The sequence below is a fragment of the Lepidochelys kempii genome, chromosome 1 (assembly GCF_965140265.1).
Source record: "Lepidochelys kempii isolate rLepKem1 chromosome 1, rLepKem1.hap2, whole genome shotgun sequence".
Classification (NCBI taxonomy): domain Eukaryota; kingdom Metazoa; phylum Chordata; order Testudines; family Cheloniidae; genus Lepidochelys; species Lepidochelys kempii.
In genome coordinates, this window is record NC_133256.1 from 203,386,256 (window position 1) to 203,412,933 (window position 26,678).

Sequence of the window (26,678 nt, forward strand, 5' to 3'; positions counted from 1 at the left end):
TTTCTCCTTCTATAAAATAGGGAAAATACTTACATCGCACAAGCTGGGGTGAGGTTTCATTAATGTTTGTATAAAAAATAAAGTGCTAGAGACATTCCTTTACACTTAATTCATTTATTGCAACATTTTTTTCCAAATAGCCAAAGAATTGCACAGTCTTCTGCAGCCCTTCTTGCTTAGGAGGGTGAAGGCTGAGGTCGCGGCAGAGCTGCCTAAGAAGGTGGAAGTGGTTCTGTATCATGGGATGTCAGCCCTGCAGCGAAAATACTACAAGGCTATTTTGATGAAAGATCTAGGTAATTAGAGCATTTGGGGGGTTGGACCTAATCAGTTTATTTAAAAGCAAATTAGTTCCCTTTTGTAAATCCATGCGCTCTTGTAGTGAAATAGGAGATGCATTAGCATGCTCTGAATGATTGTGCTGAGTTCAGTTTTCTGAATGATCATTTGATAAGCAAGTAATATTAAAATTGGGGATTAGTCTGAGCCTCAAAATTTAAAGCCTGCTGCAAACTTTCCTAAGGTTCATGGCTGTTTTGATTCTGGGCTTTTGGTTTGGTCCACTGGTATTTGGATCTGCACTTTCCCAAAGTGTGGAAGCAGTCAATCTCAGGATTCCGGTTTGGGCCGACCTCTAATTAAAATACAATTAAAGATCTTCAGAAATATCTTTAGTATCACCAGTTAAACCATCCTTCAGTCACATGTGTTAACACCCACCCAAACACCCTTGTAGATTCTTCACCTTCATAACAAACTCCCTTGTACTTCTAATATATAACCAATCAAAATGAGCACACCATTTCTGTTAAATTACACTCAGATGTTCATTCCTTATTCTGATCTTATACACTTTCCTGTGTGAATGCTACATTATGCTGTGAGGGACGAAGGCGCAGGAGGTCTGGCCTAGCGGTTACAGCTGGGCTGAGGTCTGCCCACCAGGGACGGTAGTCAACACGCAGGAGGTGGAGGGATCTCAAGAGCCAGATTCAATAAGCAAGAGTCAGGGTCAAAATCAGGCTGGAGTCAGAGGCCAGAGGTAGTACCGGGTTAGAATGGAGAGTCAGGAATCCAGGTCAGAGTCAGGCTGGAGTCAGAGATTGGAGACCGGGAGATCAAGCAAAGTCTGGCATTGCAGCAGGGTGAAGTCCATGTGGTTGTCCAGACAACTTCCCGGGGGAACCCCTGGGGTTAAATAGGGTGCTGGGCCAGTCAGGGGGCTGCAGGGTACCATCACTCTGGGTCTCTTTGGCAGCACTTCCTGCGGTGCCTACTCTCCATAGTGCTTCCGGGCTGTACCTCTGCATGGCCTCCCAGTGGCACTGTGGGAATATCAGGTGTCCCAGGCTCTGCAGACCCAGCTTCTAGTCCCTGGGTCCTTATATCTACAAACTACCAGCATGCACATGTCTGCAGAGGCTATCTATTACGTAGCACTGGAGAAGCCCTTGCTTGTCCTAATGACCTTGCAGAGACACTCCACTCATCTGGTGCTACTGCTCGGCGCACCAGAGAGCTGAGGCCACAGTGCCAGGGGAGCCTTTCAAGTGCTGATGGGGAGTGCAGAGGGAATGTGCTTGCCCCAGGCCACCCCTGCAACACACACGCACAATCTTCTTCCCCTTCCACTCTTAGCCTCCTCCGTACATCCCCTTGTAACCTCCGCACAGCCTCCCCAAAGCCCTGCTGAGCATCACTTCTCCCTACAGGCCCACTCATTCTTCTGGCCGTCATCCTCATAGTCTCCCTATGGTTCTGCTGTCAAGAGCTGAGACAGCAGCACCAAGCTTCTTATGGAAAGCTTAACATGCCATACCCTCTTAGAGCCTCGCCTCTTTCCCCTCCTCTGACCAGCCTGTCTCTCTGGTCCCTTGCAGACTCTGAGCAGAGCTGGGAAGTAAGGTTGGCAGCGCCAGAGAACACAGGTGGTGGCTGTGCAGATCTTGACGCTGTTGCCAGCTTTTCCTTCCAGTACCCACATGCGTTATACCAAGTAACTTGATTTGTTAATTTGGAAAATGTTAAATCCTTGAGCTGTGTGAAGTGGCAAGGACTGTGGTTCTCTAACTGGGGTCTCAGGGAAAAATTTCCAACAAGATATCACTTTTCAGTGTTTCCTCTGCCAAAGTGGGTAAATATTTGACCAAGAAAATATGAGCAAAAACTCAGTTGGTGCATGAAGAGGGAGTGTGTTAAATTTGGAACCTAAATTTGAACAGTAAAGTGTACCATTGAGACTTTTCCCTGTAGAGCTATGCTCGGTGTCCAGATAATTCCAGTCACTACATTTACAGTGTATCCCCAGAGCTCTTGTTGAATGGGTTTGCCATTTCATTTTTGTGTTTCAGATGCATTTGAAAACGAAGCAGGGAGGAAGGTTAAACTTCAGAATGTCTTAATTCAGCTTCGAAAGTGTGTAGCCCACCCATACCTATTCAGTGGTGAGAAAGAACTGTTCTCTGTTTGAAAGTAACCAAAAATTATCATAGGATATGAGCCAATTTTCTTCAAACATGGCTTGTTTTGTAGATTTCATTGACACTTAAAAATTGAGTCAAGCCTGAAGATTGTATGTAAGGTTGTATGATAAATTACAATCCATATTAATTGACTAATAGTGATATATAAAGGGGACTCTGTTTCAAGGATAAGCCTATGTCAAGGCTGAGCTTTCAGCCTTAACTCTGCAGTTGTTTTCTTTTGAGTGCTTGATTTCTCAGCCTTAGCAATGCATTCACACTAGTTTGTTGACATGGAATCATTACTATAGTGTTCCTACTAGATAGCAAAGCACTGTCAGTTTTGAAGCCGGAATCCAGGTTATTACCTAGTTCTGTTTAGCCACAGATGTGCAAATTGTGAATTACCATACACGACACTGGGGTAACTTGGGGTGACCCTGGAGGCCCTCGCTATCGTTGGTCTACTACTGGCACTGCTTCTGAGACTTTCTTCCCTTCCAGGTGTTGAACCAGAGCCCTTCGAAATTGGAGACCACCTCATCGAAGCCAGTGGGAAACTGTGCTTGTTGGACAAACTCCTTTCTTTCTTGTATGCTGGGTATGTGGTTTTACTGTGCTTTACTTGTGGGAGTCTAGATAAGCCTTGCTGGGAAGAGCAAACTAATTTATCCATGACTGTTACTCACATACACCAAGAAATGAACACTGTAGTGTTCCAGTTAATTGATGCTGAATTACTGACCTCTCTACAGAAGTAATTACAATGTTGCAGCTACATTAAGGATGACCAAGGAACCTTAAAAGGTTTGAAGCTTCCTTTTAAAGAGCCCAGAATACTGGCTGCTTCTCTGTATTTATTCAAACCTCTTCTGTCTTCCAAGTTTGGGCTGGAAATCCTGGAAGAACAAGTTATCTTACATGATGTCTGATGCTTCTGTTTTGGCCACAGATTCCAAGAGAACAGACTTTCATGCTGTGCTTCGGTTCCTCTGGGCCGAGGAAACACAAATATGCAATCAAAATGAAAAATAGTCATGGGTGGGGGGGATCCCCAAACCTAAGAATTGGGACAAATCAAAGCCTGGAAAACACACATGCCAAAGATGTGGGATTTAAGATCCTGACCCAGATTCTGGAACTTAACTTTGGTGGCTTCAGAATCTGGAATTGAAGTTTTAGATACTTGCATCATCTCCCAGGAGAGAGCTAACCAAACCAGGACACACTTCAAATCGCCTTTTGGTGCAGGATGTGAGACAGTTCCTCCTCCATGATGCAGAGTGATACCAAACAAGAGAATCTTAACTAGTATGCAGTTCCCCTCTGACAGCTTCCTTAGGAAGTCCTTAAACAGACATTTTAAAGCAAAAATGAAACTTTTAAAGTGGCTGGGATGATTTTGCTTCTCTGCTGTACAGCAGTGCTGGGGAGCGAGACTGTGTGTGTGTGTGCGTGCATGGATGCGTGCGTGTCTCTCCGTCCCTGGGTCCTGTGCCACAAAAACTCTCAGGACCCATGGGCCTGCTGCACCTAAAAAATGATGCTAGACAGTATCAACTGGCTTGAATAGAGTGCTGTCACAGTATAAGGCACACGGTACAGGTCTGGAAGTCAGGAGACCTGAGCTCCAGCTCTGCCACTAACTCATTCTGTGATCTTGGCAAGTCATTTTACATTTGAGGAAACTGAAATCACACAATGCTTGGATTAAAAATACTCCTCTATATTAAACTAAGCGAACCTTGTCTATCCCTCTGCTACAAAAGGTACATTGAAGTTACGGGATTTCACTTTATTTCTGCAGTGGTCATCGGGTCTTGCTGTTTTCTCAGATGACTCGGATGCTGGATGTTCTGCAAGACTACATGGACTATAGAGGTGAAATACTTGTATTCTTGGAGCAGCTGTCTTGGCATATTTGTCTTTTGTCAGCTACAGTGATGCTGTACCCGACTGATCCTTGCATGACAGAGGAGGGACCATAATACTGGGGACTTATTTCTAGTAGGCAGAAGGAGTTTTCTTGCTGTGTCTGACTGCTTGTGTGACGTTGGGCAAGTCTCTTTAGTTCTCTCTGCCTCAGTATGATAGGCGCCGACTCTGTGGGTGCTCCAGGGCTGGAGCACCCATGGGGAAAAAGCAGCCAAGCTCCCCGCCCCAGCTCGCCTCTACCTCTGTCTCCTCCCCTGAGCGTGCTGCATCCTTGTTTCTCCTTCCAGCGCTTGCCACTGCAAAACAAGCACTGGCGGGGGTGGGGGGGAACACGGCACATTCAGGGGAGGAGGCGGGGCCGGGGCAGGGATTTGGGGAAGGAGTCCAATAGGTGCAGGGAGGGGGCAGAGTTGGGGCAGGGACTTTGGGGAAGGGGTTGGAATGGGGCAGGGGCGGGATGGGGCGGAGGGTTGAGTACCCACCGGCACCAGGAGAAGTTGGCACCTATGCTATTGCCATCTGTGAAAATAGGATAATAAAGATGTTATGAGGTTCAATGAGGTCAGAGAGCTTTGAAATCCTTGAATGAAAGACAAGCGAAGGCCAAACCCTCTCCCTCACTCCCCCATCCTCTTTGCTATATGATTAGGGTAAGATTCTGCTTTCTGATACCTTAAACTGAATGAATGCAGGTTTAGTGTTCATAGGATATATTCAGTCCTTGTGTCAGTGAGTGCAACACTGTTAATTTCAGTGGAGTTACAGCTAATTACCCAAAGGCCTGAACTTGGTTTATAGCACCCTGACATTTCATGGTGATACAATGCTATTTGCTTTACACTGTGCCGTGATGCAAAAGTCATCCTGTAATGGTGCTGGCTCCAAAGAGCCCTGTGCTTCAGGACTCTCGCATATGTTCTGATCTTAGCTGCAGAGCTATAAATCCAAACTCCAGTGAAATCAGTAGATGTATTCCTGATTTACACCACTGTGAATTCAATAAAAAGCAGGTCATGTAGCCTATACCAGGAAATGAACTTATTGCTGAAAACCGTTGTTAGCAATATGTCCCCTTGAATATCGTGTAAGTGCAAGGGTAAGCAGGATCCCATCATTTCTGGCAATGTTACCAGATGTGTTCTTGAGACATGAGATATTTTCTTTCATTTCAATCCATGAGGCTTTGTGCCAGGGGTCGGCAGCTTTTCAGAAGCGGTGTGCCGACTCTTCGTTTATTCACTCTAATGTAAGGTTTTCCATGCCAGTAATACATTTTAACATTTTTAGAAGGTCTCTTTCTATAAGTCTATAACTAAACTATTGTTGTCTGTAAAGTAAATGAGGTTTTTAAAATGTTTAAGAAGCTTCATTTAAAATGAAATTAAAATGCAGAGCCCCTGGACCTGTGGCCAGGACCCAGGCAGTGCGATTGCCACTGAAAGTCCGCTTACGTGCCGCCTTTGGCACGCCTGCCATAGGTTGCCTACCCCTGCTTTATGCCAACTCTTTCTCATGAGAGAGGCTTTTATTTAGCGTTTCTTGCCATAGACAACTAATAACGTAGTCTAAAGCTGAACATGAGGCCAAATCCTGTAGTCCTGACTCAGAAAAGCTGGCATCGAAGTCAGTGAGAAAGGACTGTATGCTTTGGCCGATAATGCGGGGCCAGTTGCCAAAGTGGCCTGATCTAAAACAGGCCATTGTACCAGCGCTCTTCTGCTTTGGCTCGGAATTTTTCTACTCTGCTTCCAAGCAGCAAACTAAAACACAAGAGTTTCTGCTGCACATTCAGTTCTGGTGGCCCCTGCACTCAGTGAGTATGGAGTAACTCCATTGCAGTCAGTCTAATTAATTGGATTTACATCAACAGGGACAGAATCTGGCCCTTCATTTCTGTAGTGCTGGTGGAGCATGAGGGAGCAACAAAGCTACTAACCCCCCTGCCCCCCGAGAGTAGACTAGCAAGGAGCGAAAATAGGAGAAGGTAGATGAAGGAAAGAAAGCCAGAGGAAATCTGGGGAGAATGGGGAGAGCATGGAGAATCTGAGGTGTGGGGTGTTGGTGGAGGAAGACTAATAACAGGGAAAGCAGCTTGTAGAGCAGGGAGCAGACCAGGAGGGCTGGGAAAGGAGAAACCAGCCTGGAGGGGGATAGGGTCAGAATAGTGGTTTCTTGACCAGATGCTGTTCTGTCCCTTTGGAAAGGTTACAGCTATGAGCGGCTGGATGGGTCTGTCCGAGGGGAAGAGAGGCACCTTGCCATTAAGAATTTTGGTCAGCAGCCCATCTTTATTTTCCTGCTGAGCACCAGGGCAGGTAAGGCAACTGTGGGAGAGACAAAACTGGAACTATAATCAACCCCTTCCACAATCTCCTGGCCTTTTGCTGTCTTCAGGGATTGACCGGACTTCGGGAAGGTCTGAATTCTTTAGAGAACCCCAGGTTTAATATTCAAATAAGATTTCATAAGGCTTTTAAATAGCATCAGTTAAAAACCATTTAGTCCGTGATAGAATCTGTGTGGAGATTTTTTTTAATTATAGTTTCAGATGATGTGTTTGAATGTGTCTTCTATGCTCAGGCTGAGACCCAAGTTCAGGATCCTGAGGCCAACATGCAGTTTACAGCGCAGCCCATTGCACGACTTGCTCAGCCCTGGCAGCCCTCCTTGCGGCAGCTTCCCGCCGCCCCCTTGGCCCGGGGAGTCCCCCCTGCAGCAGCTCCCCGCCGCCCCCTCCCTCCCCAGGCCCAGGGAGCCCCTTCCGCGGCAGCTCCCCACCCCAGCTCACCTCTGCTCCGCCTCCTCCCTGAGCATGCCGCCGCTTCTCCCGCCTCCCAGGCTTGTGGTGCCAATCAGCTGTTTGGCACGCAAGCCTGGGAGGGAGAGAAGCAGAGCGGGGCGGTGCTCAGGGGAGGAGGAGGAGCAGAGGTGAGCTGGGGCGGGGAGCGGTTCCCCTGTGCGCCGCCCCCACCCCGTTACTTGCTGCAGGCGGCCCTTCCTGCACCCCCCTGTCCCAGCTTACCTCCACTCCACCGCCTCCCCCAACCACTTGGCGCCCGAGACGACTGCCTAGTTCGCCTAGTGGTTGCACTGACCCTGCTAGGAAGGAAGGTGCGTCTCCTGGATAGAGGCAAATGCTCCTCAGCATGTACCTCCTCTTTAGTGGCAGTATATATCTCAAACCTATATTCCAGTTTAACTTGTCTTTTCAGCCCATGAGAGCTAGCACTTCAGAAAGCAGTGACGGGCAAATCTCCAACGTTTTAGTTTGGCTAAGAACCCAGACTGTCCACCATCCTCAGGCTTGTATTATTGTACTTGACGTTTCCAGTTTCTGTGACAGAGTCGCTGGTCTCCGCCAGGACTTAGGGAGATCCTTTGTGTTGACACTAGGCAGCCCAGCTGTGTTGGTTGGTCTGCCAGCTAGAGAGCACCATCTGTGTCCAGCAGCCTCAACAAATAATCCCCTTTAGATTGATTACACCTGATTGCTTTTTAGTGCATTAGATAACACGTCTGTTATGAGGCCTGGTGGAAAGCTGGAAGCATAGAAGTGCAAGAAAATGAAATTCAGAAGGTTAACCAAACTTTTCTGAGCCTCATAAATGATTCAGTGTTGGTTTGAGGGATGGAGCAAGGTTGGGTTTATTTTTATTTTATCTGAACTGATCCACCCTTTTGTAGTCTAAACACCGTTTCTCCCTTTATTTCATGTTGCTAATGTGTGTTACTGACCATCCCCTTTGTTTAAAACTTTTTTTTAGGTGGAGTCGGCATGAATCTAACAGCAGCAGATACAGTTATTTTTGTTGATAGCGATTTTAACCCACAAAATGACTTGCAAGCCACAGCGAGAGCTCACAGGATTGGCCAGAACAAGTGAGAAATAGGAACAGAACTGTTTCTTGTGGTGCATTTTGCATCTGATTGCTCACCCTCTCACTAAATGCCACACTAATGCTTCCCTCCCACCCGCAAGTTCTGACAGCAGAGGAGACCTAAGCAGAGCGGTTTGGATAATTGGGGGCGGGGGGAGAGAAAGAGGAGCCATGGGTCCTCAGCATAGTTCCACCTCTTCCCTTCTTTGATCCCATGCAGTCCTGGCCTCCCCAAGTCTCCAGAATCTGGAACTCTGCAGTTATGGAGGGGGGATAGAATGGGAGGTTGGCTGCTCTCTGCAGTGTCCCCTCCTCCTTTTGACCATGGTGGTCAGGTCAGCATCTCCTTCTGCAGCTCTACACGTGCTTTTTCTTAGCTAACTGGGCACCTCGCTGGGTCAGGGCTGACTGCCAGGTTTGGTCCCAGATTCAAGGAAACTGTTCTAATGCAATATAAATGATTAAACTGACTCTCTTCAATTTTGCAAGGCCTGTAAAAATTATCCGCTTGATTGGACGGGACACTGTAGAAGAAATAATCTACCGCCGAGCTGCATCGAAGCTCCAATTTACAAACACGGTTATCGAAGGGGGGCAGTTTGCTCTCGGAGTACCCAAGTGCCAGGAAGCAGCAGACATGCAGGTAAGATGATCGCTGAGCATGACTTCGACAGCATCATCCCTGAGAAAAGTAAGAGGGCCCCATTCTGGGTGTGTGTTCAAGATGGGCCTGATCCAAACACCATTGTCTTTGGGGAGGATTGGAGAAGAACATGGCATCTGAATGCATCTCTTTTATGGAGCAAGCCAAAATCCCAGATCCAAACACCACTGAAATTTGGGGACAATCAGATGCTAATTTTTAGGCTCAACCACTGTCTAACTAGGGCATGTTTTCCAGAGGGGTTTTCTTTCCTTGTTTTTGACTATAATAGATATTTATATGAAAATTGCATCGTTGCTTCTAGGAGTTCATTTGTTTTGCCTCCTTCTCCCACACAAACAGAACTATACCTTCAGCACTATGGTAGCTTTTTGTTACTAACCCGCAACTTGTCCTAGGCTTGCAAAACTTTCAGACAAAATTTACACTGAGCTCTAGGCGAATTGGAATCCTGGGGTGGGAGGATTTGTGATTAGGAACTGAAAGCTGAGTTTTGCTTTGAGATTTTGGGACTTAAGAGCCCTAGGGCCCTACCAAATTCATGGCCATGAAAAATGCATCACAGACCGTGAAATCTGGTCTTTTGTGTGCTTTTACCCTATACTATCCAGGTTTCATGAGGGAGACCAGCATTTCTCAAATTGGGGGTCCTGATCCAAAAGGGAGTTGCAGGGGGGTTGCAAAGTTATTTTAGGGGGGATCGCAGTATTGCCACCCTTACTTTGGCGCTGCCTTCAGAGCCGGGCGGCCAGAGAGCTGCCGGGCGGCCAGAGAGCTGCCCAGCAGCAGCGCAGAAGTAAGGGTAGCCGTACCGCAAACCCTCCTACAATATCCTTGTGACCACGCCCCCCCCCAAACTCCTTTTTGAGTCAGGACCCTTACAGTTACAACACAGTGAAATTTCAGATTGAAATAGCTGAAATCATGAAATTTACAATTTTTAAAATCCTATGACCATGAAATTGGACCCTGAATTTGTTAGAGTATAAGGCCAGAAGGAACAACCAGATCATCTTGTCAAACTCCATACTAAGTGAAATGTAGGGGGACGTGAACTCCATGTAAAGTGAAACAGTGAAAAGCTATGGCACAGCCCCTCTCCTTCCCTCTTTCCCGCAAATTTGTCTGAGCAATGATGGCTTCCAGTTTGAGAAATTGGACTGAGCCCGTGCGTGGTGATATGCCATGCTGGCACTTTTCACCCCACTAATTTCTGCAGACATTTAAGCATTCTTGTAAAAAGAAACAAAAGTTTCTGGCCTTTCTGATTGTGAAGGAAACCTCTTGAATGTGACCCAATGCAGAGCTGTCTGCCTGAGTCTGCATGTAATCTGAGTAGCTGTCTATGCAGCTACTAGTGACCCATGTCTGTCAAGATGGATATTGCTGAGCATGATTTGTTACTTGGATCTAGTTAGGTGGTGCATAACTGGTGAGGGCAGAGTGAAAATAACAGCTGACAAAGCATGAGTGTTTTGTGGGGTGACATTAAGTGTCTGATTTCCATCTCCACAAACTACTTTCTTTTCAACCTAGAGGCACAGTGGGCTAGGAGTAGCATGAAATATGATGGTGACGTTAAACTTCATCCTTTTGTTCGTTAAAGCTGAGTGAAATCCTGAAGTTTGGTTTGGATAAGCTGCTCTCATCAGAGGGGAGCATCATCCAGGATGTGGAGCTGGAAAATATCCTTGGAGAGACAAAAGAAGGAATGTGGGTAAATGATGATGTGCTACCAAGTGAAGAAGAAAGCGGAGAGCAAGATACAGAAAGTAAGTTCGAGGATCCTAAATGCACACAAAACACACTCAAGTCTGGATGCTATTAGAGGAAATTTCAAGGGGTTATACTGTGTTTTTCAAGTAACTTTGGAAGGAAGAAAGATGGGTTTGTGGTTAGAGTAGGGGACTTGAAATCAGGAGACATGAGTTTTATTCCTGGCTCTGCCACAGACTTGATTTGTAACTGTTGAACACTCCCTTCCTACTTTTGTGCCTCAATTTCCCCATCTGTAAAATGGGGATAATAATAACTGATTTGCCTTTCAGGGCGTTGCGAGGCTAAATTCCTTAATGTCTGTGAAATGCTTTGATATGCTTGGATGTAAGACTCTAGGGAAGGTTCAAGTATTGTATTATAATTGACTTTATTCACAGAGAAAGATCCATCTTAAGATGGAGTTACAAATCAGTAACTTAAGGGTAAAAAACATCATAGGGATGTTGTAATTTTCCCCAAAACAAGTGTTACGAACCCTGGAATTTCACTTTAAAAAATCCAAGCATTAGGGAAAGAAATGCAGAGTTAGGGCACCCAAGTAACCCTTAACTCTGTCCTGTGGTGACAGCATGCAATAACCATATGATTAGGATTAAGGCACGTTAGTGTGTGCAGTCCCAGACTGGATTAAACTGATTTTTAAAGATCCTTTTTTCACATATTTTCCACTTGTAGTGTCACTCTATGCACTGTATTCCGATCCATAATCTCTGCTTTAAGTGCAAAATGGAACTCATCCTTAACTATGGAATTGTGACTGGGGCTTCCATAATATTACAGAAATGGGATCCTATAAAATGGGCCTTCAGTCCCATCCAGTGGCTACTGGTAATAAGTTACCATTTGCCAACAGTTACCATGCAGTGGTATTTCCTATTGTAGACTCAGAGAAGAACTGTGGTTTCTCAGATCCCAATGTGTGGTAGCTGTTGAAGAAATTTCTGATCTTCAAGGAGCCAGGATTCCATCTGTATTGGATAGTGCCAAACAAATTCCACTTCAAACTCACCATGCGTGTAATCCTCGCTGAGGATTAATGCCTTGACAGAAATTTGGTTTAGTTGTCTCAATGAGATGCTTATGTTTTTCCTCACAAAACTATCCCAACAGTTATCCCTGTTAGAACGGGCAATGGTGTCACAAAGAGGGTGTGAGTTCAAATTACTTACTTACTGTAACTTTAATTATTACTTGTTACTTATTGTAATTTTAGCAGATACCACTGGCCCATTGGAAGACCTTTATACATTTTAATTTTTTTTTAAGATCATATGTACGTATATGAAGGCAAAGATTATTCGAAAGACCTGAGCAGAGAAGACAGAAGAGCATTTGACCAGCTTTTGGATCTTCAGAAAGTCCTTGAAGAGACCAATCAAGAAGGAAGAGCCCTCCGAAATAAAGCAAATGTAAAATGAAAGAAATGACTCATATGATGCAGTCAGTGAGTCATTGAACATGAGGCAGATTTTAATCTCCATCTTGTGGAGGAAATATTTAAAGACTCAATTACAAATATCTTGAAATTAATTAAATTAGTAGAATCTGAGGACTGGATGAATCAGGGGGATTGGGAACGGATCAGAGATGAGCATTAAGAGGTTCAAATGCAGGTCATTGCAGTACAGGTCACTGTCGTTAGCTGATGGTTTGGTGACCTCCTTGAAATGAGTTGAGGAGTGTGATTCAATTCAGACAAAGCTCTGGAGGAATAGACTGTAGGGAACAGATACGGGACATTGGATAAGATGGGATCTGATAGGAATTTGAGATGAGAAATGTCTGTTTACCTGCAAGTCCCCTTCCTTTTCCAGGTACTTGTCACTGGTCTTCAGGAGGTGCCTACAAGGAGGAAGCATGCACTGAGCCCAGAAGAGCTGGAGGCCAGAAGGAGGAAACGACAGGAGGCAGCAGCAAAGAGAGCACGGCTCATGGAAGAAAAGAAACAGAAGAAAGCAGAAGCTGAACACAAGAAAAAGTAGGATTGTGCTTTATCTGCTACTAAGCAGTGTGGTGTCTATTACAGTTAGCAGAGAAACTGGCTATGTCAGACTGATAAAAACAAGTCAGGAAGCTGCAAATTCTGATTACTCTTGCAATAACGGGGCATTTGGGACATGGGAAGGGGTGAGGAGGAGACGTTGGCTGCAGGTCATGTCTAAAAGGAATCACAGCTGGACATTGGTTTTTCAAGTGTGTGCTGAAATTGCAGGATGTAGAGGTGTTGATGTAGAAATGGCTTTTGACACAGCGGTAGCATCAATTTTTGCTAACTTTCATAGAGGTGGGCCTGAATACTACACAAGGTGGAAACATGTTTGCTAAGGATTTGTACAAAAGAATAGCACAAGCATATGGGGACAAAATCAGAAAGACTAAGGTACAAAATGAGTTACACTTAGCAAGGGACATAAGAGGTAATAACAAGAGGTTCTATAACTACATTGGGAGCAAGAGAAAGATGAAGGAAAGTGTAGGTCCTCTACTTGATGGGGAAGGAGAGCTAATAACTGATGACATCAAGAAGGTTGAGTTGTTTAATGCCTGTTTTGCTTCAGTCTTCACTCAAAAGGTAAATTATGCCCAGATACTTAACACAATTAATATTAACAACAGGGGAGAAGGATTGCAAGCCAAAATAGGGGACGAATAGGCTAAAGAATATTTAAATAAGTTAGATGTAATCAAGTTGGTAGTGCCTGATGAAATTCATCTTAGGGTGTTTGAGGAACTAGCTGAAGCAATATTGGGATGATTAGCAACTATCTTTGAGAAGTCATGGATGGCAGGTGGGGTCCCAGAGGACTGGGGAAGAGCAAACATAGTACCTTTGTTTATTGGGAAACAAAGTGGTCTTGGGGAATTACAGACCACTCAGCCTAACTTCAGTACCTGGAAGGATATCTAAATGAATTATTAAACAAATCAATTGTAAACTCTTAGAGGATAATAGGGTTATAAGGAATAACCAGCATGGATTTGTCCAAAACAAATCATTCCAAACCAATCTTATTTCCTTCTTTGAGAGGGATACTGGCCTAATGGATGGGGGAAATCTGTAGATGCGATTTGTCTAGATTATGATAAGGTGTTTGATACAGTCCCACACAACATTCTCATAAGCAAACTAGGGAAATTTTGTCTAGATCAGGGGTCTCTAATTCAATTTACCTTAGGGCCAGTGCCAGTCCTCAAATCCTCCTAGCGGGCCAATAATGTCACTCATACCGCCCAGAACCCACCCCCCCAAAACCCCGCCCCCACCTGCCTAAGACTCTGGGAGGGAGTTTGGGTGGGGAAGGAAGTCTGGGGTAGGGGATTGGGGTGCAGGCTCTGGGAGGGAGTTTGGGGCTGGAGGTGGTATGTGGGGAGAGGGTGGGGATGCAGGCTCTGGGAGGGGGTCAGGGGAGCAGCACTTACCTGGGGCTCCAAGGCGGGCCGGGCCAAGCCGGGGGGCCTCCGTGTGCTATGCCCCCAGGCACCGCCCCCGCAGCTTCCCATTGGCCGCAGAGGCACTCGGGGCGGGGGCAGCATGCGGAGGCACAGCCCCGCCCCTCTTGGGGCCGCAAGGAGGAGCCGGCAGACACGTGGAGCGAGCAGGCAGGCGCTGCTCAGCTCCACTGCGCTGCCGGGGCCCCAGGCCATTGTAAATTGCTTGCTGGGGGGAGCGTCCGGTGGCGCCAGGTGGGGCCAAGGGAGAGACCCGGCTCCAAAACTGCTGAAGCCCCATGGGCCACAATGGGGAGGTTCGCAGGCCGCAGATGGCCCATGGGCTGGGAGTTTGAGACCCCTGGTGTAGATGAAATTACTAAAAGGTGCGTTCAGGACTGATTGAAAGACCGTACTCAAACAATAGGTATCTATGGCTTGCTGTCAAACTTGGAGGGTGTATTTAGTGGGGTCCCACATGAGTCTATTCTGAGTCCCGAACATTAATGACTTGGATAATGGAGTGGAGAGTAGGCTTATAAAATTTGAAGATGACCCCAAGCTGGGAGGGTTTGCAAGCATTTTGGAGGACAGGATTAGAATTCGAAATGACCTTGACAAATTGAAGAACTGGTTTGAAATCAACAGGATAAAATTCAGTAAAGACAAATGTAAAGTACTACACTTAGGAAGAAGAAAAATCAAATGCACAACTACAAAATGGGAAATAACTGGCTAGGTGGTGGTACTGCTGAAAAGCATCTGGAGGATCTAGTGGATCACAAATTGAATACGAGTCAATTCATATGCAGTTGCAAAAAAGGCTAATATTGTGGGGTGTATTAACAGGAGTATTGTATATCAGACACGGAAGGTAATTGTCCGACTCTACTCAGCACTGGTGAGGCCTCAGCCGGAGCACCGTGTCCAGTTCTGGGTGCCACACTTTAGGATTGATGTGGATAGATTTGGAGAGAGTCCAGAGGAGAGTAATAAAAACGATAAAATGTTTAGGAAAACCTGACCTATGAGGAAAGGTTTTAAAAAGAGGATCTGTTTAGTCTTGAGAATAGAAGACAGAGGAGGCACCTGATAAGTCTTCACATATGTTAAGGGTTTTTATTAAGAGGATGGTGATCAGCTGTTCTCCATATCCAGTGAAGGTAGAACAAGAAGTAATGGGCTTAATCTACAGAAAGAGAGATTTAGGTTAGATATTAGGAAAAACTTTGTAAGGATAGTTAGCTCTGGAACAGGCTTCAGAGAGAGGTTGTGGAATTCCTATCACTGGAGGTTTTTAAGAATATTTTGGACAGACACCTGCAGGGACGGTCTAGGTTTACTTGGTCCTGCCTCAGCACAGGGGGATGGAGTAGATGACCCCTCAAAGTCCCTCCCAGCCCTCCATTTCTATGAACAAGAACCCCATCGCTGACCCTGCTCAGACTTTGGGCAGCTCACATTCAGATCCAGATTTGACACTTGGCCCTTTACCTGTACAATGTAATTTGGATTTGAACTTTCTGGTTGAGCCTATGTCCAAATTTTATCTCATTAGTTCTAGTTGTACCCCTTTGTGCCATCCTGGGCAACTCCTCCCCCGCCTCTGTGGTCACATCCTTCATGTTTCTATAAATGGTTATCGCAAAGCAACTTTCCCCTTCTTAATCCCGCAAACCCACCTGTCGTAATAGTATTTGAAACAAGGTAGGGCTTCTCCCCAGCTTCTAAAGGATCTACTGTGACAGCCACAGCCTCTCCGAGGCAGTTTTATTGTCCAAACATATACAAAACAAGTTCCTCCCGTCACCCTTTGCAACTCAGGCTTCTCACTGCCTCCCCTCCTGGGGGATTCAGGCAGTCCTGCTGCTTCCAGCAGCTGCTGAGTCCTCTCTCACTGGGACTCCCCCAACCCTGTGTAGCCCCGGGTGCAGCCATAGACTCTTCATTGGCCCAGCTGGGAGCACCTGCTCTGGCACAGGGGAGTTGGACCTATTTTAGTCACCCTGTGATGCACCTCCCCCACTTTTCAGAAAACAACTGCCTCTTTCACAGGCACGCTCCCCGCCCCGACCCCGCACACCAGCCTGTGAGGCCCCATCTGGATGGCTCTCACCCCTAAAACAAAATACAAACATTTCCATACAGATTCATACACATCAGTATTCCCCAAGTCCCCACAGTCTTTAACACCAGCCGTACAATTTACATCTTCACCAGGCACGCTGAGTGACTTTAACTCAGCTCTCTCTTGGAGTTCCTTTTGCATGCCTGGATTTATGTTTCAAATCCCACTTGCTCCTCCTGCAGGAGCTCAGTCTGGCACTCCAGCTCTTGTTGGTCTTTCAGCAGCTCCGTCTGTCTCTGGGCTTGCTGTCGGCCCTCTTCTAAGGCAGCAAGCTCCACCAAGCGCTTTTCTGCCAAGGAGAGCGGGCCTCTCACATTCTCTTCTCTTAGTTTCTGTAACTGTGGCTTTAGTAGCTGTAAGTTGTGACTCCATTTTCTTCCTGCAGCCTCCGTGCCTGTGCCCTTCTCTCACTTCTTCTCTGAGGCCCTGTCTAGCTCCCTGATACAGTGTTTTGTCTCTACTGTGAGCTTCTGCTTCCCGGTACCCGCCTCTGCCTGGGGAATTATTTCCCTCCCCCTGCAGAGCTCTTCCCCTCTCACAGACACTATTCCTCCCAAGTTCACCCTTCCCAGTGGGTGCCAGATATGTGTCCCATTTCCCCACACCTGAGACAGTCTGGCTGCCTCCTACCCCTCCCGATCTAAACCTCCCAGTGATTACACCGGCACCCAAGTCTTTGGCATCCAGGTTTCTCACAGTTTCCTTTTTTAGTGGGGCAGTGCCTTATAATATGTCTCAGCCCCCCACAACAAAAACACACAACCCCTGGAAAGCCTCCTGTCCTGGCCCCTTTTTGAGCCACAGTAACAAGGCAGGATTCCACCCAGAGTCTCCTGGGTTTGTTCTGTGCTCTGCGCAGCTGAGCCAGTCTTAAAAGCACAGTTCACATAAGGACAGTCGCTTTTTATAAGCCGCATTTGCCCATAGGCAGAACATTCCCTCTGTTGGCCCTCACGGATCTCGAACCCCTCTTTCCTGCTTTGTACCTGCGCCCACCATCCCTTCTCTCTGCGGAATCTCTAGGAGAGTTGCTGCTGCTCCTCGAGCCTGGTTAGTCACTTCCGTAGCTCCAGTTGCACCTTCTGCTGCTTCTCTCATCTGGCTGCCGGCTGAAACTGGAACGGGAACTCTAGCCGCTGCTGTCATCCTCCATGCACCAGCTTGGGAGAGCAGAGCCTCAGGCAAAGCAGGATGCCACATAATCTGGCTCCATTAATTCTGGGTCGCACCTACGAGGTGGGGCAAGTCAATGACAGAGGCTTGTCCTTTGTCGTTTCCTTTTGCACCAATGATATTCCTTACTCTCCTCTTGTATCAGCAGCTGACCAAAGTGCCTACATGAAATAAGGCAGGGCTTCTCCCCAGCCTCTAAAGTACCCACTGCCAGACCCACAGTCTCTCTGAGGCAGGTTTACTGTCCAAATTTAAACAAAACCAGCTCCTCTTTACATCTCAGGCTGCTTCTAGCTGCCTCCCCTTCCAGGGGACTCTGGCAGCCCTGCTGCTGCTGCTTCCTAGCCCTGCCTGAGCCAGATCTCTCTCATTGGAACGCCCTCTGACCCGTTTTAGCCCCAGGTGCACCCACAGACCCTTCATTGGCCCAGCTGGGAGCGCCTGCTCTGGCACAGGGGGGCTGGACCTACCTCAGTCCCAGGGCCCAGCCATCCTGTGACAGTCTGGTTTCCGAACTTGGGGGGGGGGCATTGTCTCTCGCGACCCCATCTCCCACAATTCATGATGATGATTTAATGCAGCAGTTTGGCTTCCCAGTTTTCATTGGCCTGTTCTTCTTTTGCCTTGTTTGTTTCAGGATGGCCTGGTGGGACGCAAATCACTACAGATCCCCCTGTCTGCCCTCAGAGGAGAGCGACTCAGAGGATGCCTTTGAGGAGGGGGAGGACGGGCTGGTTGTGGAGTTAGATGACATGGACCCAGAGCTGAACTCCATCAAGTATGTGATGGGTGACGTTACCCACCCCAGAGCCGAAGAGGAGGATGCGATCGTCGTCCATTGCATAGGTAGGACTGGCAAGAGCAAAAAGCCTTCCTGGGGATAGGGCTGAACTGTGCCTTGTAGCCCGACGGCTGAGCAGAAGGAACAGCGGAGTGGCACTGGCCTGGTGCAGGTGCAGTTAGACTGCCGCAAGGAAGGAGTGCGGGTAGCACGCTCCCTAGCATGCAGCCCCTCGCTTCAGAAGGTGAAGTGTGACCTCCCTCCATCCCAGTGGGCCCAGTAAGTGGGCAGACCCGGGCCCTGTGCGTCTGCAGACTCAGTGGGGCCGTTCGGCCTTGCGTCCCATTCAGAAGGTTTACTTCCCATCCAGATGGGCTGGAAATATAACTTCACCAAAAGGTGACATTTTGCAGAACACATTGAAATCCCACCCTAAATCTGTGCTGAAGTGCGGAATTTCTGCAGGGCGTGTTAACACTAATAAGGTCCATTGCCTGTGGACGAAGATGTGTGTAAGCCCACCCAGATGGCCCAGTAGTGGTGGGGCAGGCCCTGTGGGCCAGCAGCAGAAAGTAGTGTCTGGTTTGCACCGTAGACAGCAGAAGGTGGGCATCTGCTTAGTCTAGCTGGGCAAGGGCATTGGCAGAGTGCAGCCATGGGGCGAGTGTGTTTTAGCTGAACTCTGGGCATTTAGTGTCTGGGCTTCAATGTTGCTTTGTGCAGAAAGAGCTGAGGCCCTTTGGGAAGTGAAAACACAGAGATGATGGTCCTAGAAAGACTGCCTGGCACTACGCTGTATGTTGTGCTGTATGCCTAGGGACAAAGCTGCCACAACACTCTGCTGCATGGGATGCCCATGAAGGAATTAACTTGTACAGGGCTCCAGCTTTCCCGGTCTGCCAGCGTCACGCCGCCAGAGTCTGAACAGCCAATGGTTAGGCTAAGGCAATGTCTCCGACACGATGTCCTGCTGGAGAGGACAGTAGCGGCTAGACAAGGATTCCCCTGCCTGTGTGGTTTGCAGTCAGCTCCTCTGAACTTATCTCTCTCTCAGAGCAAAGTTATTTTTCTCATTCTCCTCTGTACTCGGAAAAGCTATGGGCCAGCCCACACTGGGCCCTTGCATGGAGGGGAGGGATGGAGCCTAGTGCTAGGAACAGTTGCAGTCCCTGGATTCCGTCCTGCCTCCTATTTGAATTCTATGGTGAGCATTTAACCTCAACCCCTGGAGGGTGGGGGAGGCAGACACATGCACCTGGAAGAAGGACACGTTCCTCCTATGTTACGCGTAGCTCGGGGGTAGGGCAGTGAATTGTGCCTCCTGAGACAAAATCCCCTGTTGGAGCTTCTCCTGAGTGGGGTGTTAAAGCCGCAAGGTGATGGCTGAATGCCTAGATTGTGGCATTTATTTCAAACTCAGCCAACATGTTCTGTTTAAAAGTAAAAATACACAGGGGGAGGCAGGGAATCCTCTGCCTTCTGGAGGTGCAGGAAGCATCTGAGGGGAAGTAATGGATGACTTCAGGACCAGGTTACCAGGATGCAAATAGGATTTGATGACTAATGGCATGTGAACAGCCAAGCTGTGGGGTGGGGAGGAATTTCCCTTGGGATGGCTTGGCAAGGATCGTGTGGGAGGTTTACTTTCCGGAAGTGCTGAGCAGGGATCCTCTTTTAGGATCATGTGATCTGTTTCCGGCACAGAATGAGGGAGCTGCATTATTGAGGGATTTTGTGTCATCTCATCTTCCATATCTGTTTCTAATAAGTCCTATGATGTGCAGTGAGAACATGTCTGTTCCCTGCAGAAGGCATTATTGGCACAGATATTCTTGGCAGCTCATCTCTTTGGACACGGATCTCAATTTAAAAAAAAAATCTAACTTCTAATTTTGTTTTAGATGATTCCGGCCGGTGGGGAAGGGGAGGATTATTTACAGCTCTGGAGGTTCGTTCTGATCAGCCCAGGAAAATATACGAGCTGGCAGGAAGGATGAAAGGTAAAAGAGAAAAATATAATCTTAGTGCTTGACGCTGATGATCTCTCCTTTTAGTCTGGTACTTCCTACGTGTGGTGTTGGAAGTGACAATACAGGAAGACATTTTGACCCTGACCTCTGCTCTGGAGTGAGAAGATTCTTCATAGAACTCAGTTGTTTTGATCTTTTCTTGGGGAAAAAGATCTTGTTCTTTAGTCATGGTATTTCTTCTCTCTACAAGGCAGTGTTCTAAACCTGCAGTTCAAATGTCAAAATGATTTTAAGAGGAGGAGGTGGGTTGGAGCAACTTCAATATGTGTCTAGCCAGGCCATGGGCTCTCTCCAGTACCCCTTGTTCTCCTATGTGCACATACGTACGAGTGATCTTAAACCATTAAGGAGCTAGTGAAGAACAGATTAGACCTTACTGTAGACTGGAATTTTATTCTCTCAGTCTCTCTCTCTCTCTCCCCTCATGTCTTTTGATCATTTTCTTTCTCCGTCTTCTCACCTCCCCCCTCTGAAGAAAATGTCTGTGTGGTGCACAGTGTCAAGGAGAACTAGAAAGGATGGTGTAGAAGCCTATAACAGCCAGCATTGCATTGACTTACCTTTGTTCTTCGTGGGATTGAATGTTTTCTTACATTTTTTGTTTTCGGACAGACGTGGCATTGGGAAGAACCCTCTTATTCCCCATTGACGATAAAGAATCCAGAAATAAAGGCCACGACTTGGTAACTATAAGAAGCCCCTTTTTATGTTCTCTCTACTAAAGTATTTTTGAAACAACAGGAAGTGAATGTTACATGTTACACAAAATAACAGTGACCCTAATATAGCGCAGGACAGGCTTGAAATAAGTGTTAACAAAGACCAGACAAGGGACAGCTTTTTTTCCAGCCTATAAAGTGTGTGTTTAATGTTGTTTTCTAGCAGCCATCGCTGCGACTGCCAGTGTACATACATCCCATGTTTTTCTTCCTAGTTGGCCCTGATTGTAGCACAGCACCGGGATCAGTCCAACAACTTGTCTGGCATTAAGCTGTCCGCTTTGGAGGAGGGCTTGAAGAAGATTTCTGTAGCAGCCAAGAAAAGGAATGGTAAGTGTGCATCTGTCCATCTGTGTGCATAGGCGCCAACCTTTCCAGGCGCCAGTGGGTGCTCACCCCCAGCCCTGCCCTGACTCCACCCCTGCCCTATCCCGCCCCCATTCCAACCCCTTCCCCAAAGTCTCTGCCCCCTCCCTGCCCCAATTGGACTCCTTCCCCAAATCCCTGCCCCAGCCCTGCCTCTTCCCGGAGCGTGCTGCATTCCCCCTCCTCCCCCCTCTCTCCCTCCCAGTGCTTGCCGCCACAAAATAGCTGTTCTGGGAGCTAGGGGGAGAAGCGGGGATGCGGTGTGCTCAGGGGAGGAGGCGGCAGTGAAGCAGAGATGAGCTGGGGTGGGGAGCTGCAGAGCACCCACCAATTTTTCCCCTGGGTTCTCCAGCCCCGGAGCACCCACGGAGTCGGCACATACATCCGTGTGCCTTTGAAATGGAAAGAATGATGTACCCCAGAGCTCTGCATGTAATTCCACTTAAAGATTCTTGCAGGGCCACAGATTGGAATGATCTAGTTCTAATGGGTCTCTTCCATCTCTTCTGTGATTGACTTCTGAAATGGAAGGGGAGACGTATTTACCCACTACAGCTAGAACATTGTGACACAGGCATTTCTTCTGCAATTGAGTGGAGCTTAAATGGCACATCCATTTATTTATTTTTAATGCATCAGGCCCTAAAGAGCTTTTATGCTGTCTCTTCCAGCAAGCGTCCATCTTCCACGTATCGGGCATGCAACGAAGGGATTTAACTGGTACGGTACTGAGCGGCTCATCCGAAAATATTTAGCAACGAGAGGAATCCCCACATTTATGTATCCTTTGAAGCATGGTTATTTTATTTTGTTCAAATCAAAATGACTTGTCATATCTGCAAATACCAAAATGTTCACTGTAAGATCTTCATGGATCCACTGTGGGCTATGGATATCATACTAGGACAGTTCAACTCCAAAGTGTGTTGAACAGATGTCTGATCTCCCTCTCATCTAAGTACACATTACATACTGGATATGATGATATTTGTTTGTATGATGAGAGGGTGTGTGTGTGTGGACTAACGTCCCAAGTTTGTAGTGATATGATTGAAGTTATAGAAACAATTTATCAAACTGACCCAGACACAAACAATGAGCAGATTAGGAAAAGCACATTCTAAAGAAGTGTGTGTGTAAGAGAGAGATGGGGTTTACTCAGCACTGGGACACCCCTTTGTGGCTGCATCTGGAGACTAGCTCTGCCCGGTCCGATGCCACTTTCCTTTAGTTGCTTGTGCCGTGGTCCTGCCTGTTCTCTAGGAATTGCAGTGCTTCCTCTTTGTGGCTTGGCCCTCCAGGCCGGTCGCTAGACTGGTTTCCCCTTCTGGTGTAACAAGTCTCACCAGACCAGCTGTCCAGGTGCCATTCCAGGGTGTATTCCCATGACTGTGCCACTTTCCCAGTGGCTGGGAGGAGAACCCAGACCCACCCACTACTCCGGTTTCCAGCCCAGGGACCCTACAGTCAGCAGCCAAGTCTGCACCATCTCAGCGCTTGCTGCAGTTTCCCTGGGCATCTTCCTACAGTGCCCTCTGCAGGTTTTCTTCTCCACCACCCCTCTGTGTGAGCCCCTGCCCTCAGAGTCCGGATCCCAAGGCTTTTGCTCCCCAGGTTTCCTCCTCCTCTCCTCACTAGGCCCGGAGAGTGACTGCAGCCCCCTTCTGCTCTCACTTCCTGGCTTTATACAAACCCCTGCCTACTCCTGCCCGGATGGACTCCATCCTTAATAAATGCTTGTCAGTCAAGCCAAAGTCTCCCCCCAGGTACAGCCTCCTGGGTTAATTAGCCCCTTCTGAGCCACCTTTACCCTTTCGGGGCGGTGGGGAATGAACACCCATTACAGTTTGGTGTGTGTGAGAGTGAGAGGGGAGGGATAGCTCAGTGGTTTGAGCATTGGCCTGCTAAACCCAGGGTTGTGAGTTCAATCCTTGAGGGGGCCATTTCGGGATCTGGGGCAAAAATTGGGGATTGGTCCTGCTTTGAGCAGGGGGTTGGACTAGATGACCTCCTGAGGTCCCTTCCAACCCTGATATTCTATGAATACACACATGTAACAAAATAGCATACACTTTCATAGAAAGAGAACAGCGTATGTGGAAAAAGTGTCACTTTAAGGGTTTTATGGCCATATAACTTTCCTTCATATCAAAATATAAAAGGTACTGCTTTGCTTACCACACTGTCATTTCACTGAATTAGCTCACCAGTGCATGCAATTATGTGTTGTACCATCACAGGTCACGCAAGATGGAACAATCAGTGAGTCAGTAAACATCAACGAAAGGATTGTCTTTGAGGGAGATGGGGGGGAAAAGGACCAGTAGCTCCAGGATATTTCACTTTATAAACTATTGGCCAGGTGAAAAGAAAAGGGACACTTATCAATTTCAAATGAATATATTTTAAACCAATGTCCTTATCTACATTGCTACTGACAACTTTTGATTATTAAAACTGGGAAAGAATCCTACAAATCCAATTTGATTTTCATTGTATATGCTGTTTGTTCAGTTTCTCTCTGTCTTGATGTGCAAAGCAGAATAGAATTCAGCTGACTCTTCCATAGGTGAGTAGGTTCTGCAGGGCTGGCAGGAGTGAGAAATGTTAAAACTATATTTTTCGTCACTTCTTGGGGAAAATGCAGCTGCTGTATAATGCCAAGTTCAGCAATGCTGTGAGAGAGACAGAAAATTAAGAACAAAGGTGTAGAGCAGTGGTTCCCAAACTAGGGGCGCTGCTTGTTCAGGTAAAGCCCCTGGCAGGCCGGGCTGGTTTGTTTACCTCCCACTGGCTGCGGTTCGCCGCTCCAGGCCAATGGGGGCCGTGGGAAGCGGCGGCCAGCACGTCCCTCGGCCTGCACCACTTCCCGCAGCCCCCATTAGCCGAGAACGGCGAACCGCAGCCAGTGGGAGCCGCCATCGGCCGAACATGCGGACGCGGCAGGTAAACAAACCAGCCCGGCCCACCAGGGGCTTTCCCTGAACAAGCGGTGCCCCTAGTTTGGGAACCACTGGTGTAGAGTATAGTGAGTATTCTACCTCCTTACCTCTTTAAGTTAATGCCATTAGTACATATTTGGTTTGAAATTTTAGAGTATTTCCTTGACCCTTCTCCTTAGATACTACTTCCCTAGGAATAAAGCCTCTTTCTCTTCTTCACAACCATCTACAACTTCAGTGGCAACCTCAAACCCTTGAAGATCCAATGATTTAACTCAGAAGTGTTAATCTCTAGTGATCTCTAAAAGCCCATGATCTCTTCAACATCACATCTACAGCCAGCCTGTAGCTATGCCGCTTCTCTGAAGCAGATCCAAAGTCACTGTTGCTTTTCAGGTTTCTATACCTCTATAGTTCAGAGTGGTTTTTATATTAGTTATGGAACTGAGCTGCATTAAAAGTTCTTCAAACTTCAGGAGATCCATGCATCTGGGGTGTTTGTTTGGGCCCATCTCTAGTTTTTAAGATGGAAAATTAAACCTTCACTGGCGACCAATCATAAGCCCTTATTTTAAGCCACCATCTTAAATTATTCTCAGGGTTGGCAGTACAGTTTTGTTTGACTTTTGCTTCAAAACCTTATCTCTTGTTTACAACACTGATTTTTCTGCTGGTTGTTTGGTGGCTGCTTGAGACAGTTTGGGTGGGTGGGGCTGTAGCTTTCCCTAACAAATATGTACACACACACACACACACACACACACACACTCACACGCGATTGTCTCAAGCAGCCGCCAAAGGGCCAGCAAAAAAATCAGTCATGTAAACAACAGATACGGTCTAATGATAAAACTTCTTTCTTTGGTGAGGGAGGTGTCTGCAGTAAAAACTCAGCATAACACACGCTTAATGTAAACAGCCCCAACTCCAAAGAAACCCATTTTAATGATATTTCTTCAAACAGAAAATTCTAAGTTAGAACTAGTTGCACAGTCACCTGTTTGCAACCAAGCAGTATCCATCTAACCTAGAGGTTCCCAAACTGGGTTTCACAGAACGTTACTGGGGGTTCGCCAGAAAAATGTCACTCATGGCGGCCAGAGGACCCCGGGCATTGGAGGCAGCAGGTGGGACCCGGTTGCGGGGCTGGCAGCCCGAGCCCCAGGGAGAGCGGGGCTGGGCAGTTTGGGCTGGCAACCCAAGCCCTGCCCCCGTCAGTGGGGGAGCCGGCTGCCCAAACCCCAGCGCTCCATGCGGGGCTGGCAGCCCGAGCCCCAGGGAGAGCAGGGCTGGGCAGTTGGGGCTGGCAGCCCGAGTCCTGGCGGTCAGCGGGACCTGCAGCCCGAGCTCAGTTGACCGGGGCGGTCAACGGGGTCCAGCAGCAGGAGCCGTGCGGAGGAAATTTAAACTTAAATCCCTGGAAATATTCATTTTTAGGAAGGGGTTCACGAGATTTCACAATTTAGTGAAAGGGGTTCGTGGACTGTTAAAGTTCAGGAACCACCGATCTAACCAATATCCTTTGCCAGGACACACAAGTCTGACAAAATCTGAGGTGGTCTTTAAGAGACACCTTTCTTCCTCCCACCACTGCTCTTTATTATAGAATGCTTGGATTGTTGCCGCTATCAGGCAAAGCTGGTTTCCTTATGCTGTTCTAAAGGTTTTGTGATCGCTTGATCCAATTTTTTTTAAAAAAGAATGCAAAATGTTATTTTATTATTGGCTTATCTCTGTATGGCACAGTAAAATCTTTGTGACTAATGTTTTTGGCACCATGTAACGCGCTTGCTGGGTATAGCCTGTCAGGAGTAGCGTCCCTAACAAATGATTCAGGCAGAGAGGCTGTGAACAGCAAACAGGCATCCCTGGTGATCTGTCTGGCTTCTAAAAGAAAGTGCACTGCAGCCAACGGAAAGCATGTGTTTAAATATGTTCCTGCATACATACGCTCTGCTGAATGTAATACTGTAATAGCACCATCTGGTGACTCAATAATATTACTGAGCCTGATTCTGGCACCCTTCTTCCCATTAGCTAGTACTTTCCTTCACAAGTAGTCTTACGGAGATTTTACTTATGTGCATACACATACACACAATATTGCCAGAACACCTTCTCTCCCCCCTGGCTCCCCTCCCCCCGAGATTCTGATCACTCAACTCCCTTTAAAACCAATGGGAGTTGCAGGAGCTCAGCACCTCTCAGGGTCAGGCCTTTAGGAACCAAACCTACAAGCTCTTATGTGAACAGCCCTTACTTATGTGGGTAAGAGTTTGCAAGATCAGGGCCTTACTTTGTAAAGCTCTTGGAGATGAAAGGTGCCATTTGCAGCCGATGAAGTGAGCTGTAGCTCACGAAAGCTTATGCTCAAATAAATTGGTTAGTCTCT

General features: G+C 47.2%; 1 protein-coding gene across 4 annotated transcripts in view; it reads left to right on the top strand.

Annotated features, from left to right (window-relative positions):
* Positions 1-26,054, top strand: part of CHD1L (chromodomain helicase DNA binding protein 1 like) — a 38,866-nt gene extending 12,812 nt beyond the window's left edge. For 2 of the 4 annotated variants that reach the window (XM_073309112.1, XM_073309082.1), the window contains 16 exons: positions 141-296; positions 2,352-2,444; positions 2,967-3,063; positions 4,270-4,343; positions 6,602-6,712; positions 8,162-8,276; positions 8,765-8,918; positions 10,546-10,711; positions 11,985-12,127; positions 12,533-12,696; positions 18,086-18,294; positions 20,131-20,229; positions 20,872-20,942; positions 21,194-21,308; positions 22,016-22,124; positions 24,466-26,054. In XM_073309112.1, coding sequence (XP_073165213.1) covers positions 141-296; positions 2,352-2,444; positions 2,967-3,063; positions 4,270-4,343; positions 6,602-6,712; positions 8,162-8,276; positions 8,765-8,918; positions 10,546-10,711; positions 11,985-12,127; positions 12,533-12,696; positions 18,086-18,294; positions 20,131-20,229; positions 20,872-20,942; positions 21,194-21,308; positions 22,016-22,124; positions 24,466-24,544 — 1,955 coding nt within the window. In that variant the 3' untranslated portion in view covers positions 24,545-26,054. The remainder of the gene's footprint in view (positions 1-140; positions 297-2,351; positions 2,445-2,966; positions 3,064-4,269; positions 4,344-6,601; positions 6,713-8,161; positions 8,277-8,764; positions 8,919-10,545; positions 10,712-11,984; positions 12,128-12,532; positions 12,697-18,085; positions 18,295-20,130; positions 20,230-20,871; positions 20,943-21,193; positions 21,309-22,015; positions 22,125-24,465) is intronic. The other 2 variants (XM_073309102.1, XM_073309093.1) reach the window with 2 other exon arrangements.
* The last annotated feature ends 624 nt before the right edge of the window (positions 26,055-26,678 follow it).